A 17,184-nucleotide genomic window follows, 5' to 3' on the forward strand; every position below is an offset into this window, starting at 1 on the left:
ACAATTTTGTATTTATATTTACAATTTTATACTGAACACTTAGCTAATGATTTTCTTCTTACTAAACAGTGAGTTTGATGATAGCAAAGAATATCTCTTTGATTTTTCATCTGTTTTAATCCTTTATGTCTAGCAAAGTACCTTGAGCATAATAGACCTTGAATGAATACTCAAAGAAATTAGTCAAAATCCTATCACTCCATCTTGATTATGGGCTTTTATTTTTATAAGACTTTTTGTAATAATATGACAGGATTTGACCTATTTAGACCATAACATGGAATGCTAATGCCAAAACTGTCAGAACTCAGAAGCATCTCATCTACAACAATCAGAGGCAGTTGTCATATAGTACTTTTCTTTTCCATGTCATATGATAAAGCCTGACTTCTTACTCAAGCATTTCTTCAAAGCTCCATGAATGTCTCTGTTTCTCAGGCTATATATAATGGGGTTGAACATAGGTGTCAGGATAGTATAGAGCAGAGAGAATCCTTTGTGTAAATATTGGGAAGAGTTGGATGAGGGCACAAGATATGTGGCAATCAGTGTTCCATAAAATACTGTGACGACAGTGAGATGTGAAGAACAGGTAGAGAAAGCCTTTCTCCTGCCTGTGCCAGATGGAATTCTTAGGATGGCAGTGAGGATGCAAGAGTAAGAAACTGTGATGAGGAAAAATGGGACCAGTGTGACTGCAGAAGAGGTGGCAAAAGCAATGGTCTCAGTCAGCGAAGTATCCATGCAGGAGAGATGGATCAAAGGAGCAAAGTCACAAAAGAAGTGATCAATTTCATTAGGGCCACAGAAGTTTTGTCTACACAGCAGGACCATAGTGATGGCTGTGAGGAAGAAGCAGCAGAACCAAGATCCAGTAGCCAACCTAAAGCAGAGAGAACCAGTCATCAAGATGGGGTATCGGAGAGGCTGGCAGATAGCAAGGTACCGGTCATAGGACATCACAGCAAGCAAGAGGCACTCTGTTGCAGCAAGGGATCCAAAAAAGTAGAATTGTGCCAAGCAACCAACCACTGAGATAGTCTTCAGATCAGCTATAATAATCAGCAACATCTTGGGGACAATGTTAGAGGTGTAGCAGACCTCCAGAAAGGACAGGTTCACTAGGAAGAAGTACATGGGAGTGTGGAGAGCATGGTTGCACAGAACTAGGAGAACAATAAGGATGTTTCCAGAAATGGTTAGGATATAGAAGATGCAAAACATTATAAAGAGGGAAATATTTAGCTGTAGGATAGAAGAGAATCCTCGAAGAACAAACTCCACTATCACTGTTTGATTTTCCCAGGATAAGGTCATCATACTTTGGTTTCTGTGAAGGACACAATCATAAAAAAATACATAATATAGCTTATCTAGTTTATGCAAGAATATGAACAGAATGAATTTTTTATTCTTTACTCTATCCTCTGTTCTGTGGGCAAAGAAGAGAATAGGTCTTCTTTAACTCGCATGAATGAAAATAATTTAAAATAAGAACATGTAGCTTTAGTCTTTCATTTTCCCCTACTTGGTATCATCACTTCATCAGGAGCAGAAACATATGATCTAGAAGAATATAAAGATGGCAGGAGAACTGCATATTTCATACTTTTCCTGTGTGTATTCTGATAATATAGACAGGAGGAAGATCTAAAAGAAAATGCAATAGAGAAAACTAGGAGGAAATGGCAGAGAGAACAAGGAGAACCAAGGATGCAATACAGAGTTCCTCCCACTTCCAACGGTGACAGGGATTGTCACTTAAGACATTTAAAGAAATCTCTTTTCATATCAATTTTAGTTTCATCTCCATGAGTTGTGGGGTGTGGGTTATTTCTGGATTGTTTTCATGGCATTTTAAAGAGGTCATATAAATAGGAGGTTTGAGATTCTCTAATTCAGAGGTCACAGGCTGTGAAAGCATAGCAAGGGACAGGTGCATTATCTCACAAGCTTAAACCGATAATATAAAAGTAAATTAAAAGAATTTTATCTAAGGCTTCAACAAATCATACCTATTTGGGTACATCAGCACAGGGAGTAGATAGAGTACTATTCTGTCATGTCCTATCCAGTACTGAAGAGTGAAACCAACAACATGAGTGATATGTATATTTTGGGGACTGTTGGATAAGTTAAGGAATCCTAGCTCTCCTCTTCAGTTGGTTGCACTTTGATGAAAGCCACTAACCAACAACAGAGCACAATATAAATGGAGAAGCACTTCCAACCCCTGCCTATGGCTGAACCTATTGTACTAATTTCAAGATCTGAATCCTCTATGAAACTCTTTATGGCAATTATGGAGAGGCTATATTCTTGCAGTAGGCAAGGTAAGATGAGAAAAATCTATATAGAGGCACATAATGTACCATGTGGGTATAACAAAGGGGTTGTTATAATGAGTAGTCAAAAAGCCTTAAATAAAGCCAGGCATTCTACTTCATGAGTCTGACTGTAAATTTGTGGTCTAGCTTCTCCAAGATTTACTTTTTTCATTGTAAATGCAATAAAGGTTTGAAGAAGAATGTAAAAATATAAAAATCATGCAAATTAAAAGATTATAAAATTATTGACTAAGCAGAGCTTCGGGTAATATTTGAGTTTACTAAGGAATATTCTCCCTTGGAAGAACCACTGACAGCAATCTCATTTGCGTTACCCAGAACCATGTGTGGTCATGAAATTTTGTATTAACATTTGATCCCTCTTACCTTGTGTCACACCTTTTGTTAATATGTTGATTCTACTTTCATACTGCTGTAGAAAACTACAAGCTTCTCTTATGGGATATGATTTACAACTTACTAGGGTTATACAGAACTAACCTGTGATCTCTGTGAGTACTGACACTCACAGGATGCCTAAAATTTAATGATTCAGACTCAGCTAATTGAGTGTAGCACGAGGAAGCTGGAAAGAAGTGACTACTCTCCACCTATTGCAAAGCACACTTATGATTTCAGATCTTAGAAAAAGGTTCAATTGTGACACCGTACAATGAAACTCCTGAATAGTGCTGCTGCTAATAATGATATGTCTGCTCCAGCTAATCTTCCAAGTGCTGAAAATCTAGGACTCGTAAAATCATCACCATGACCTCATCACCACAACTGCAAGTACTTTACAACTAGAATCACACTTTGTGAGGAACATTGAGACCTTGCATAACTATCCATGCTTATCAGCCAAATGATGCAATGATGATATTTATACCCATTGTGGACCTCCAGCTGCTAACAACACTGACTGTCTGGGAGTGTAACTACAAACGTTTGTCTACATCATCAGACAAAGATAAAAAGAAATATAGTTCCACAGAGCAGACTTCCACCCAGTTTTAAATTTAGGAGGGGAAAAGCCTATTTTGAGTATAATTCCATAAAAAGTATCATTCTCTTTAAATCTTCTACAGCATCCCCTGGACCTGCTTTTGGGTTACTTTTATATTCTTTCTTTATCATCTTTTTAAAAATCAGATTAATCTATCATCTCAAAAATTTTAAGAACTATTATGAAGAAGATGCTCAGAAACTTACTTTTTCCTCTCTATCAAGTGATTGCCCCACTTACTCAAGGCTGCTTCATACCCTGGATACAGTGCAGAGAGTCCTGAAATGAACAGAAAGTTGAGAGAGTTGAGTGTTAGACTTGAGTTCAAACACAATGAAGCCAAATTAAGAACACAGGCTGTAAACCTAAATAGGCTAGGTTCAAATACTTTGCTCAACCATAAATGTATTTGTTTGAGATCAAGCATGAACACTTTAAGGAAAAGGCAACTCAAAACCTGTGAGGATGAGGTTTTCAAGGGCAACAAAGGTAGATGACCTGACCTCCCTTCCCTAACTTGCAACCACTATCTCCCCAGCTAAACTGAGGAAATTTTAAAAGGGCATTGTTGAAGAAGCCAGAATTAAAGGCTCTGCTAAAGGCTTCTACATTAAATGTACATATACTTTTGACTCTAAAACCACAAGAGTCTAACAAATTATCTGATGGGTGTGTGCAAGACAGTGGTACAGAACTGAGCCCAGAAAATGTGTTCATCCCTCTCCTTCCCTTCCATATATTTTCTCTCCCCCTCCTTTCTTTCCATATATATTTTCTCCCCACTTTCTTATCTCTCCTAAAAGGATTTCTCCTGGACTACCTCCTTTCCTCTCAGTTCTGTCCAGAAAAGGCAGTGTTGTCATTAGGTAGATGATGGACACCTTGTGGAACACGTGTGCTTCCATTAACTAGAGATGGTCAACTAGAACATCTTTTAAAGACAGTTAGAAACCAATTCAGTCAGGAATGATTTAGATTGTTATGTTCTTGCCTTTTTATGTAACAAGTGCTCACTACATAACTTTGACTGACCTGGAACTCTGCACCCCTTCTGAAGTTCCTATATGCTGGGATTATAGGTATGCACAATCATGTCTGGCTTAGATTGAAGGTTTCCTTTGAATATTGACTTTGAAAATTGAATTTGTTATAGTTCTAACATAAAACATTCCATTTCTCCAGTAAGAATTCATATACAAATTTGTGAAAAAAAAGAAAGGGCTTGTTACAACTGAAATTAAAACACAAATATTTTGTGATTGCAGGGTTTGTTACTTTCATTTGCAAGATTGAAAACAAAACAAAGGAGGATGTGAGGTTAGTTTAGGGACCATCTACATGTGAGGTTAGTTTAGGGAACCATTTCTCTGAACTAAAAGCAAGGGATACAGATCATCAATGGCCACTCAATGAATTCATTTAAAAATGGACCTGACAATTAAAATTAAGACAGTGGATGTTGGTCAACTCACGTGAGCAATTTGTCAAACAGATAAGAATTTGATTTTGCCACTAAGATAATAGTTGATTAGGACACTAGTGGATTTTATCCCAGTTCAATCTAGTAAAACATAGACCAAGACCTGGGAAAGGAAGTATATTATCAGAACAGAACAGCTTTGCCTACCAGTGCCTTGGAAAAGTCCATTTCTACTTTGCAGAACCAAGCTACATAGATTAAAACATGGCCACTTACCCTGGATTTAATGATATTAGATGTATGGAATATTGCTTTTATCCAGAAATACACTTCCCAGTGCATTCAACAAAACTAGGGGCTATTTTCCTATAAATTCAGGAGGCCAGTCGAATATTGACCCTGTTTCTCAATCTATTCCATTGTGTAAAGTTTAGTCCCTTTGTGAGTAAAGCTGTAACCTCCCCAATGATGTCAAACACGGAAATTTCCTAAATGACTCACATGGGAAATGTCTGTTTATTTTGCAAAGTATCTGAAACCAAGGTACCTTCACCACACAGGAAATCTCTTCATTCTTTGCTATATGTTAAGCTTGTACTTAGAGAAAGACTACAAGACCTTGGTAAAGAGCTCTGTTTGAAAATGTGTGCTTACATTATGCTTTATCAGAATGGGTTAAGTTGCCACTGAAAGAAATATTTGATTTATTTGTATCCTTCAAATGAAAGATGGCCTTGGATCTCCTTACTGTGGTAGGCTTGTCAAGGAACTGAAGTGTCTAAACTAGTAAGCATGTATTATAAAAACTACTAGTTGAAACTGTAGAGAACTTAGGGTCTTCTCAGATTATACATATATGAGATGAATTTAAATGAAATCAACATACAGTGGGGAGACAATGCACCAACTAGACATGCTACCAAGTAAAACCCTAATGCCAAGAATGGCTTACATACTATTCTGTCATTGGCCAAAATGATCCCAAAATATTACAAACTATTGACTATACTAATGGATACACTCCACAATTTGACAGTAATGTCCTATTACTAAAAATACCACTTAAATCATTAAACACTGTTGATCTGGTTTAACCATTATTTACTAGTGTCCATGGTACTGGTAGATTCTCTACATGCTACCAGAGGAGAAAAGTAGTCATCAATCTTGTCCTGCTAGGACAAAGCCTAATACATCTGGTAACCACTCAACAACACAGAGTAACAGTAATCAGAGAAGCAAGATTTTTAAACCGAGAAACAAAACAATCTAACTCCAGATAATTAGGTACAAATACACAAATATGAATAATGAAAACAAATCTCAACCAAGTATTAGTACTCCCATAGTAATGTCATCCAAGAAAAGCAATTTAGATGACATATAAGACAATGATTTCAAAGTAGCAATAATAAACATAATCTAAGAATTCAAAGAGAATATGAATACATGCTTCATATTGAGGAATATTTCTCATATTCTGAGCAGTAATTAAAATTCTTCCAACAAAAACAAACCCAAGACTAGATGGTTTTAGCACTGAATTCTACCAGAACTTCAAAGAAGAATTAATGGCATTGCTCCTCAAATTATTCCACAAAGTTGAAACAGAAAGAAATTTGTCTAATTTGTTTTATAAGCCCACAGTTACCCTGATATCCAAACCATATAAAGAATCAACAAGGAAAGAGAATGACATACCACTTTCTCTTATGAATATAGATGTAGAAACTTCTCAATAAAATACTTAAAAACATAAACCAAGAACACACCAAAAAGATCATCTACCATGATCAAGTAGGCTTTATCCAGAGATATATAGATTGGTCAACATTCATAAATCCATAAATCTAATCCAACATGCAAACAGACAAAGACAAAAAATATATGATATTCTTATTAGTTGCAGAAAATGTCTTTGAAATTTTTAACGTCCATTTATAATAAAAGCACTGGAGAGATTAGGGATACATAAGATGTGCCTCAAAATAATAAAGGCAGCTTACAGCAAGCCCATAGCCAACATCAGTATAGATGGGGAGAATCTCAAAACAACTCCACTAAAATTAGAAACAAGCAAAGGTTGATCACTCTCTCTCATAAATATTTATAGTATTTGAAATCTTAGGTAGAGCAATAAGAAAATTAGAGAAAATCAAAGGGATACAAATTGGAAAGGAAGAAGTCAAGGTATTTTATTTGCAGATAATAGGATAGCATACATAAGTAACTCTAAATACTGTATTAGAAAACTTAGCAAAGTAACTCGATATAAAACCAACTTACAAAAGTCAGCTGTATTGATTTCTAGTTGTACTAAAGAACTGTGGTAATAAAAACAGCATGGTATTGGCACAAAAAGAGATCTATTGATCAGATAATTCAAATTGAAAACCCATACATAAATCTACACACCTATGGACATTAAGAATACAAAGTGTTAAATCAACAAGATATATACATCTGTAAACTCACAGATTCTGGGGCAGCATGGACATGGCCTGAAAGGTCTATACCAGTTGAGATTCTAGTAAACTCATACTCCCATACCTAACCTAAAAGCTACCTCCAATGGATGAGCACTGGAAATGAAAATTTAGTTCCCTTCAAAAGAGTCTCACTGGAGAAACAAAGTACTCTTAAGGTTAGGCTGCATACCCTGCAATATACGGCAAACAGAAAATTAGCATGAGAGCTCTTTTGGAGCTCCCTTGTCTCATAATGTCATGTCAAGGCTCTTCCTTTGTTTTTATCTAACTGGTTTTTATTTTTATTTTTACTTTTATTTTATTTTTCTTCTCTAGCTTTACTCAACAGGTCCATTACACATATGACTTCTAGCTAACTGTGGTTATGAGATTCCTCTGTGTGGATATAAGTAGGTCTCAAATCTTGTGCCTTCACTTGGGCCCTTTACCTTGTATTTCTATATTTTGTATAATTCTGGTGTGTATTTATTGGTATATTATATTACATTTATTATATTATATTCCCATAGAAATTTGTTTGTTTTCTAATGAGAAACAGAAAGGAGATGGATCTGGATGGGAAGAGCAATGGGGAGGAACTGGGATGAGAGAGAAGGGAAGCCATAATCAGGATATATTATTTGAGAAAAAAATCAAATTTCCTCTTTTTTGTGAAGTCCATTATTTGATAGTCAGCTAATACTGAACATGAGACTTATCCTAGCATGATTGATAGACCCAGTGTTGCTCCACTGTAGAAAACTGATTTTCCTTCTCCCATAAGGTATAAATGACAGTTCCGTTTTTAACCTTCACCTTAGTGGTTAGGTTTAGATTCATTCATTATTTTAAAAATATAACAAAATAAAATAAGATAAAACCAAAACTATCACATTGATACTAGACAAGACAAACCAACAAAAAGAAAATAGCCCAATAAAAGGCACAAATGTCAGAGATTCACTTGTTTGAATATTCAGAAATTCCATAAAACACTAAACTGAAAGCCACAATATAAACAAATGTAGAGGATCTGGTGTAGACCTGAGCAGGATCTGTCCATGCTGCTTCAGTCTCTGAATTCATATGAGCTTTGCTCATGTTGACTTAGAGGTCCTTGTTTTTACAGAGTCCTCCATCTCCTTGTCTCTTATATTCTTCCTTCTTCCTCTTCCATGGGATTCCCTGACCCCTAAGGGGAGAGATTTGATAGAGACATTCCATCTAAGACTGAGTCTTCCAAGGTCTTTCACTTTCTGTATAATATCTGGCTGTGTGTCTCTATATTTTTTCCATCTGTCACAGGAGGAAGTTTCTCTGATGATAGCTGAACAAGTTACTACTGACATATGAGTATAGCAAAATATAATTAGGAGTTACTTTTTCACTGCACTTTCTTCTTTCAGAGCAATATTATTTGGTATTGGATCTCTTGGTTATCTAGCCTTATCTTTTTGGTCAAACAAGCAATGTCAAGTATGGACCTTAAGTTAAATCAATTATTGGTTGATGACCCCCCACAAGCTTTGTACCACCATTGCCCTAGCATATCTCACAGGTGTTATACCCTTGTAGACAAAGGATTTGTACCTTTTATTTGGTGTAAAAGGCACTTTTATTCAGTAGGTGTAATTGTCATCTTGCAGGCTTACTGCTGAGTAAATTCACCCTTTGTAGTACTTTCTGAACTCAGGCTGGCTGATTTAATTCAGCTGTTCTAGCTCGAACTCTTCTCCAAGCTGACTGATTCAATCTGGCTTCTCTCAGTTTCTCACTGAATTGCTCTGCTTGACCTCAAGCTAAAAATTGAAATTTGTTCTAATCTTCTGCTCCTTCTTATTCTCTGGCTTCAACTGTCTCTGCTAGCCTGCATGGAACTTCGTGAATACTTAAACAAACTCAACTCTACTGCACTGTACTCTCCGCACTGACACCTAAAAGACTAAGCAGAATTGAACTTTCTGAACTGACTTTACTCTATTTGCACTGCTCTTAAATAACTTTTCTTCTGAGAGTTGGATATATCCTATCTCTGACTCATTCTGTCAAATCTTTCTCTGATTTATTGCATTGGCTGTCCCTCAATTAGACATCACTGTTTGGAATTAAGGTGGGTACTAAAGGATTTCAGTTAGAGGGATTAAAATGTGTGCTAAGGGTATATTTGTATTCCAGTCAGACCTAAACATACATAATGCAAAATATCTTTGGTACAACTTCAAAAGTCCTTATAGTCTATAGCAGTTTAATAAAGTTAAAAGTCCAAAGTTCAAAGTCTCTTCTGAGATTCATCCAATCACTTAACTGTAATCCCCAAAGCAAGTCAGAAAACCAGCTGGGCAAACTCCAAACTCTGCATCTCCACGTCTGATGTACAAGGTGTCCTCAGATCTCCAACTCCTTTTTCATCTTTGTTGACTGCAACAAACTTCTTTCTCCTGGGCTGGTTCCACTCCATTATCAGCCTTCCTCGGCAGATAGACTACAACTCTGGCGTCTTGAACATCTTGGGGTCTCTAAGGCAACTTCAATGTTACAGCTTCTTGTTTCAATGTCTAGGACCCACACATGATCTTCTGAGCTCCTCTCAAGGGCTGTCATCACTTCTTCAGCTCTGCCGTCTATAGCACTCTAAGCTCAGGTTGATCCACTGCAATGCTACTGATGTTCTTGGTGATCATTCCATGGTATTGGCATCTCTAATACACTGGGGTCTTCCACTGCCACTAGGCTTCACAAACAGCCTTTTCATAGGCTCTCTTCATGGTGCCAAGCCTCAAGTCCTTTGCATGACCCCCTCAGTCCTGGGCCATCAACTGCAACTGAAACTGCACCTTCACCATGACTTTCAATGGCCTCTCACAGGGCCAAACCTCAGCTGTTCTTCATGACCACTTTATGCCTTCAAAACCAGTACTATCCGGGTGATTCTTACATATTACCAAGGACGGCTACAGCACAAGTTAAAATCTTGGCTATCTCTGGAACACAGCTTCTTTGTGCTCTCAGAGAACACTTCCCAGAAGACTTCACCACAGTGATCATGGTCTCTTTTTAATCACCTCTAATTTCTTAGCTCCAGCTAACCAGCATCAGTTGTCCCAATAGTCCTTTCTATTCTAGACACTAAAGTCAGAGCCACATGGCCAAAGCTGCTGAGTTCTACTGCTTGCTGGGGCTGGAATATGGCCCCCTTTTTTCTACTACATCATTATCACTAGCTTTCTGTTTTCTAACTCCTTCATTGCCAAAGTTTGGCTGTTCTGGAACTTGCTCTGTAGATTGACTGAACTCAGAAATCTGCATGCTTGTCTCCTAAGCACTGTGATTAAAGGTGTAGTCCACCAAACCTGAATTTAAGTTTTTCTTCAACTAGAAATTGCTCTGTTCTCGGCTGGCATTGAACTCAGATATCTGCTTGTCTTTGCCACCTGGAGTTAAAAGCTTATACTACCATGCCTGGATATAAATTTAGCTAAGTGGAATCTTGCCCCACGATCACTACTCTTTTAATTCAATTTAATATCCTTGAAAACAGGATTCAGCTCCATTTAACTTCCTGGTACCTCTTTAATTGAACCATATATTTTATATTTTTCCTTTTGCATCTTGCTACACTTGTTTAAAATGATCTTCATGAGAGTTGACTAGAGAGCAAAGTCTATGATGAACATTTCTGAGACTTCCTTTGTCAATGCAATTAATTTGAGTCTCTGCACCTTAGCCTCAGACAGACTCTTCAGACAAGGGCAAAAAGTGGCCACATTCTTCACCAAAATACCACAAAACATTCATTAGGACACATATTGAAGTTCTCCACTGACACCTCTTGGGCCAAGTCCTTACAATTCAAATCACTATCAGTAACAAAATCTTCCTTATTACTAGTAGGATAGCCCATTAAGTCCCATTTAAAGCATTCCAGTGCTTTCCAAATCCAAAGTCCCAAAATCCACATTCTTACAAACAAAAGCATGCTCAGGCCTATCACGGCAGTACTCCACTCCCAGTACCAATTTCTGTCTTAGGGTTTTACTACTGTGAACAGACACCATGACCAAGGCAACTCATATAACGACAACATTTACTTAGGACTGGCTTACAGATTCAAAGGTTCAGCCCGTTATCTCCAAGGCAGGAATATGATGGCATCCAAGAAAGCATGATGCAGGAGGATCTGAGAGTTCAACATGTTCATTTGAAGGTTGATAGCAGATTTCTGCCTTCCAGGCAGCAATGATAGCACGTGCCCATAGTGACACACCTACTCCAACAGGTCCACATCTACTCCAACAAGCTCAAACCTCCAAATAATGCCACTCCCAGGGACAAGTACTTTCAAACTACCACAGTACCCCCAGATGTCATGGGGAGATAGTTCATGACGTATGTACCATTTGCCAGAAATAACCTTTACAATTAGAAATTGCAGGAACCCCCCCCCCATTTTCATAAAGACCATCAGCTCTCACATGCCTTTTAGACTCAATTATGTTGACTCATCAGTCCATCTAGGATGACTGTCAGCAACTACTCTGGGTCCTCTTCATGGCAGAGAAAAGAGAGAATTACAGGAGCTGCCCAAAAATTGGTTCTGGGGACAAATGAGCTAACCACCCAGATGCAGGCTGATATTGATGCAGCCTTCACCTTGGCTCAACCCAACTGGAATTATAACTCTGCTGAAGGTAAAGAGAGGCTCCAGATCTTTTGCCAGGTTCTGATAGGGTGGATTCCATGAGGCCACTAAGCAGCCCACAAATTTATTCAATATTAGCCAGGTGATTCAGAGAAAAATGAAAGACCCAGAAACTATCTAGAGAGACTCTTTGAAGCCTATAGGGCCTACAGTGCCTTTGACTCAGAAGCCAGAGAAAACCAATCAGCTGTAAACATGGATTTTGTTAACCAAGCTGCCCCAGACATTCATTGCAAGCTTCAGTTCTTAGATGGTTTTATGGGAAATCAACTGACTGAATTAGTTGCTATAGCTGAGGAGATTTGCAACAACTGGAAGATCCCAAAGGGCAGGCAGACCAGAGGACTGGAGAAGGTGCTGTCCACTGTTACCAGAAGTAGCTGTCCCAATGAGAGGTGCCTAAAAAGCTTTTCTCATAAAAGGAGCAAAGGAAACTAGCCCCCACTGAAGGAAAAGCATGTCCCTCAATTAGCGAGGGACCAATGTGCCTATTGCAAAGAGAAAGACCATTGGAAGCATGAGTACCTAAGAAAAATTAAAGAGAGGGCCCAAAGCTTCTGGAATTGGAAGACCTAGATGACTGAGGGGTTTGCAGCTCAAATGAGCCATGGGTAACCCGAAGGATGAAGAAGAAGCCCATAAACATTTTGGTTGGCATGGGGGGGGGACAATACTCTGTTTTAAAACATCTACTGGGGCCATTGTCCAGTTGAAAAACATGGGTAGAGGGACACCAGGCACCAAGCCCTATCCATGGACTACCTGAAGAAAGGTAGACTTGGGAGTGGGACTAATAACCCATTCATTTATGGTTATCCCTGGATGTCCATGCCCTTGCTGGGAAGAGACCACCTCACCAAAATGAGACCCCAAATCCATTTTGGCCCAGAAGTGCTGGATAAGAATGTCCCCACCCATGTTCTGACCTTATTCCTAGAAGAATACAAGTTGGTCCCTCAACCAGCTCAATCTCTGAGCCCATTACTTCTGGAGTTTCTGGCAGAGGTTGCTACAATCTGGTCAGAAAAGAATTCAATAGAATTTGTCCATCATTGGGCCCCAATTCTAATACAATTGGAAGTTTCAGTCACCCTAGCCTGAATCAGGCAAAATCAGGCTCAGAGAGGCCAAAATCAGGATCACCTACACATCAACAGGCTCTGGGAGTCAGGGATTATGATTCCTTGCCAATCAATATGGAACACTCCTCTCCTTCATGTCAAGAAGCTTCATGCCAACAACTATCATCCTGTGCAGTACTTGAGGGAGGCAAACAAGATATTTATCCCATTGTTCCAAATCCATACACCCTACTAAGAAGCCTCCCTTTCTGACCTGAGGGATGCCTTCTTTAGTTTGCCTCTGGTATACAAAAGCTAGCTTCTGTTCATCTTTGAATGGCAAGATCTGAAGAGAGGCTTCAACAGACGACTAACTTGGATGTGCCTCAAGGATTCAAGAATTCACCCACTATCTTTGATGAGGTGCTGCATGAAGACTTGGGGGGTGTACCAAGGCCTAGCTGCAGACATCCTTACTCCAATATGTAGATGATCTCCTAATTGTGGCCCCCAAACTTGGAGATGTGCCAGGAGGCGACTCAAGACCTGCTGTAGGAGCTGAATCAACTGAGCTTCATCTGCCAAAAAGGCCCACTTTTGTCAACTTGAGGTCATCTATCTGGGGTATATACTCAAGACCCAAAAGATGCAAATCATCCTCAACATCCCAGTTCCATCAATCTGAAGGCAAGTTTAGAGATTTCTGGTATCTGCCAGGTTTTGTAGACTCTGGGCATCAGGGTTCAGAGAGATACCAAAACCATTATATGAGGGTGTCAGGGCCCAGAAGATAAAATAAAGTGGACCCCTGAGATGGACATGGCTTTTAAGACTTTGAGAAAAGCCTTAATAGGAGGCACTGGCCCTGGCCCTCTCAAATATTTACAAAACTTTTCACTTCTATATGGATGAGAAAAGGGGGATAGCAAAGTGCTCACCCAAACTTTGGGCCCATGGAAAAAACCTGTGGCCTATTTATCTAAGAAGCTGATCCTGGTGGCCCAAGGTTGGCCAGCCTGTGTCCAGATTATAGCTGCCACAGCCCTGGTGGTTAAGAACACTGACAAAATAACCTTGGGGCAAGAGCTTATTACTACCACCCATGATATTGATGGGACCCTCAAGAACCCACCTAGCCAGTGACTGACTATCTAATGCCAGACTGGTGCACTTTCAGTCTCTGCTTTTGAATCCCCCTCACATAAGATATAATCCATCATCTGCCCTAAACCTTACTACCTTTCAACCTTACCTATCCTTACACATACAGCATGATTACTCTACAGTTTGGAAGCACATTCAGAACATCAGACCAGACTTGGTTGACATATCCTGGCCAGTTGTGGAACACATCTACTTTGTGGATGAGAGCAACTTCAGCCAAAATGTAACCAGGTATGCGGGGGTAGTGGTAGTAGTCATGATCTAAGTTATACTTGAATATATCTTAGTTATACTTGAATGCTTAACCATCTTAATATGAAGGAGTGGCAGCCCTTGGGGATTATTGATAGACCACCAATAGCACCCAATGTAGATGGCTACAATCAGACTAAAGAAAGTGAACCCTACAGTCAATAACACAACAGGGGTTCTGTGTTGGAAAATGGGTTTCTGCAGATTATTCTCACCCCTGCAACTGCACCATAGCCCTGGCCCTTATAGGGTATATGCTGCTCCCCAGAGAATTCTTGATAGGCTTGTGTCTTGGGGTTTACACTATGGATTTATGGTCTAGTTATAAACATGACCAGGGATTTTCATGTGCTGATACAACTTGTTCCTAGAGTTCATTACTACCTAGGGGAGGATGTCTTCAAACAACTGGCCTCACATCCAATTAGGTAAAGAGAGTAGCCATTTCTTCTGTATTGCTGGGATCCCTCCTTGGCCTGGGGCTAGCCAGAGCTGCTGGCATAGGGGCCTCATCCCTGACATTCCAGGATAAAAATCACAAAGCCTCTGTAGGGCCTTGTAATTTTTATCCTGGATTATCCCTGGCAGAGGTAGTCTTACAAAACAGAAGGGCCCTAGATGTGTTGTTCCTCCAGCAGGGAAGACTCTGTGTAGCCTTAGGTGAGGATGCTGTTTCCATGTTGACCATTCATGGGTGGTCAAAAAGTCCATGGCCTTAACTAGAAAGAGGCTGCAGGACAGAAAATTCATCTTAACCATTCCTGAAGGCCCATTTCTCAAGGGGGAAGTGAGAGGATAGAGGCAGGCTGACTCCATGACAAGCTCCAAAAAGACATTTTAAGAAACTAAGCCTCGGTTTCTGTTTCCCAGAACTGAGAAAGTCTGGAAAAGTCAGTTCCTGGAAAGACCACAGCCCAAGGGCAGCCGATCAGAAGCTGCCTCATCTTCTGGCCTGAGGGGAAAAAATAGTCAGTTCGGATGAGTCAGCAACAATTTCTAGGCTCCTCCTAGAAAGTCCCCAGAGCACTAACCAATTCCTAAGACACCCATATTCCTAGATATTCAAGATAAAGGTCATCTAACTCTCCCTAGAATTCCATTAATTAGCTTTAAATTGGACCTGCAAGCTCACCACTGCGACTCCATGGATCCACCCATGCTGGATTTCTACAAAATAAAGGCTCTTTGCTTTTGCATACTATTTGAATCTGGGGTACCATTCTTCAGTGAATCATGGACTCTTATAATACCATTGAATTTTTTATATAGACAAAAATTTTATTAGTTTTATTTCAGCATAAAATAAATTATCAATCCCAAGTTGAAATTCTAAATATAAAGCATAGTTTAGTTGAATCATATATGATGTATTTTAATAAAAATTTCAAATTTGTTTGTATTTATTCTATTTTCATTAGTACACAGAAATAGTTAATTCTATGTAAATTTTACTTTTTATATATTTTGTTTTTTAATTTAATATGGACCTTCTATATAGTTTTTTTTTTAATTATGGTCTAGAAAGAAAGAGAAGAAACACTAAAAATAAGCTCAGACAAACTTATACAGTTGTTTTCACATATATCATGTCCAAAATTTAAAACTGCAAACTTAAAAATAAAAGTTATAGTAAAAACTAAAATAGCTGTGCTACTTTCTTTTTTTTAAAGGGCAGGTAAGATGGTTTATTATTATTATTATTATTATTATTATTATTATTATTATTATTATTATTATTTACTTATTCATTTTACAACCCTATCACAGCCCCCTCGTCTTTCAATCCCACCCTTAAAAATACTTACTCCCAGTACCCCTTTCTCTTTCCCTTTCCCTCAGAGAAGGCAAAGCTTCCCTTGGACACCACCCCACCCTGAGACATCTAGTCCCAGCAGGACTAAGCACAACCTGTCTCACTGAGGCCTACCAGGCAGTCCAGTTAAGGGAAGAGGCCCAATGGCAGGCAACAGAGTAGAAGACAGCCCCACTCCAATTGTTTGGGACCCACATGAAGGCCAAGCAACACATCTGATACAAATATGTATGGAGCCTACATCCAGCCCTTACGCTCTTTGATTGGTGGATCAGTTTCTGTGGGCCTCCATGGGCCCAGGTAAGTTGATTCTGTAGACCTTCTTGTGGTGTTCTTAAATCCCTCCAGCTTACTTAATTCTATCCCCCAACTCCACAAGATTCCTGAAGCTCTGCCTGATGTTTGGCTGTAGTTCTCTGCCTCTGTTTCCTTCTGCTGTGATCTCAAGCCTCTCAGGAGAGAGTTATGCAAGATCCCTTTGTGCAAGCATCAGACTATTATTAAGAGTGTCAGGGAATAGATATGTCTCTCACATGGAATGGGTATCAGTTTGCGCCAGCCATTGGTTGGCTGTTTCCTCAGGCTCTGTTCCATCTTTATTCCTGCACATCTTGTAGGCAGGAAAAATTTGGGCTTGAAGGTTTTGTGGGTGGGTTGATGTTACCATTCTTCCAGTGGAAGTCCTGCCTGGCTACAGGAGGTGGCTACTTCAATCTCCATACCCACTGATGGTATGAATCTCAGCTAGGGTCACTCCTACTGACTCCCCAGAACCTCTCCCATTCTAAACCTCCAGCTAGTCCAAGAGGTGCCCCCACTAATATCCATTTTCACTCCCAGACCTCTCGTACCCCATCTCCCCACACCAGAACTCCATCCCTGTTCCCTTCTTCACCCCCTCTCCCACCAAATTTTTTTCTCTATCTACTTCTGATTACTATTTTGTTTCCCCTTCTGAGTGAGATCCATGCATC

At 39.3% G+C, this 17,184-nt stretch overlaps 1 protein-coding gene and 1 long non-coding RNA gene across 2 annotated transcripts in view; both read right to left on the bottom strand.

The window, feature by feature from the left end:
* Window positions 1–369: 369 nt before the first annotated feature.
* Or11i1 (olfactory receptor family 11 subfamily I member 1) lies at window positions 370–1,320 on the bottom strand. The gene has a single exon (NM_001000914.1). The coding sequence runs from the start codon at window positions 1,318–1,320 to the stop codon at window positions 370–372; it is 951 nt and encodes a 316-aa protein (NP_001000914.1).
* Window positions 1,321–3,538: 2,218 nt separating this feature from the next.
* Window positions 3,539–17,184, bottom strand: part of LOC134485668 (uncharacterized) — a 52,787-nt gene continuing 39,141 nt past the window's right edge. The window contains exon 3 of the long non-coding RNA XR_010063913.1: window positions 3,539–3,612. This is a non-coding gene — a long non-coding RNA (uncharacterized LOC134485668). The remainder of the gene's footprint in view (window positions 3,613–17,184) is intronic.

This window comes from Rattus norvegicus, chromosome 2, assembly GCF_036323735.1.
Source record: "Rattus norvegicus strain BN/NHsdMcwi chromosome 2, GRCr8, whole genome shotgun sequence".
NCBI classification, from domain to species: Eukaryota; Metazoa; Chordata; class Mammalia; order Rodentia; family Muridae; genus Rattus; species Rattus norvegicus.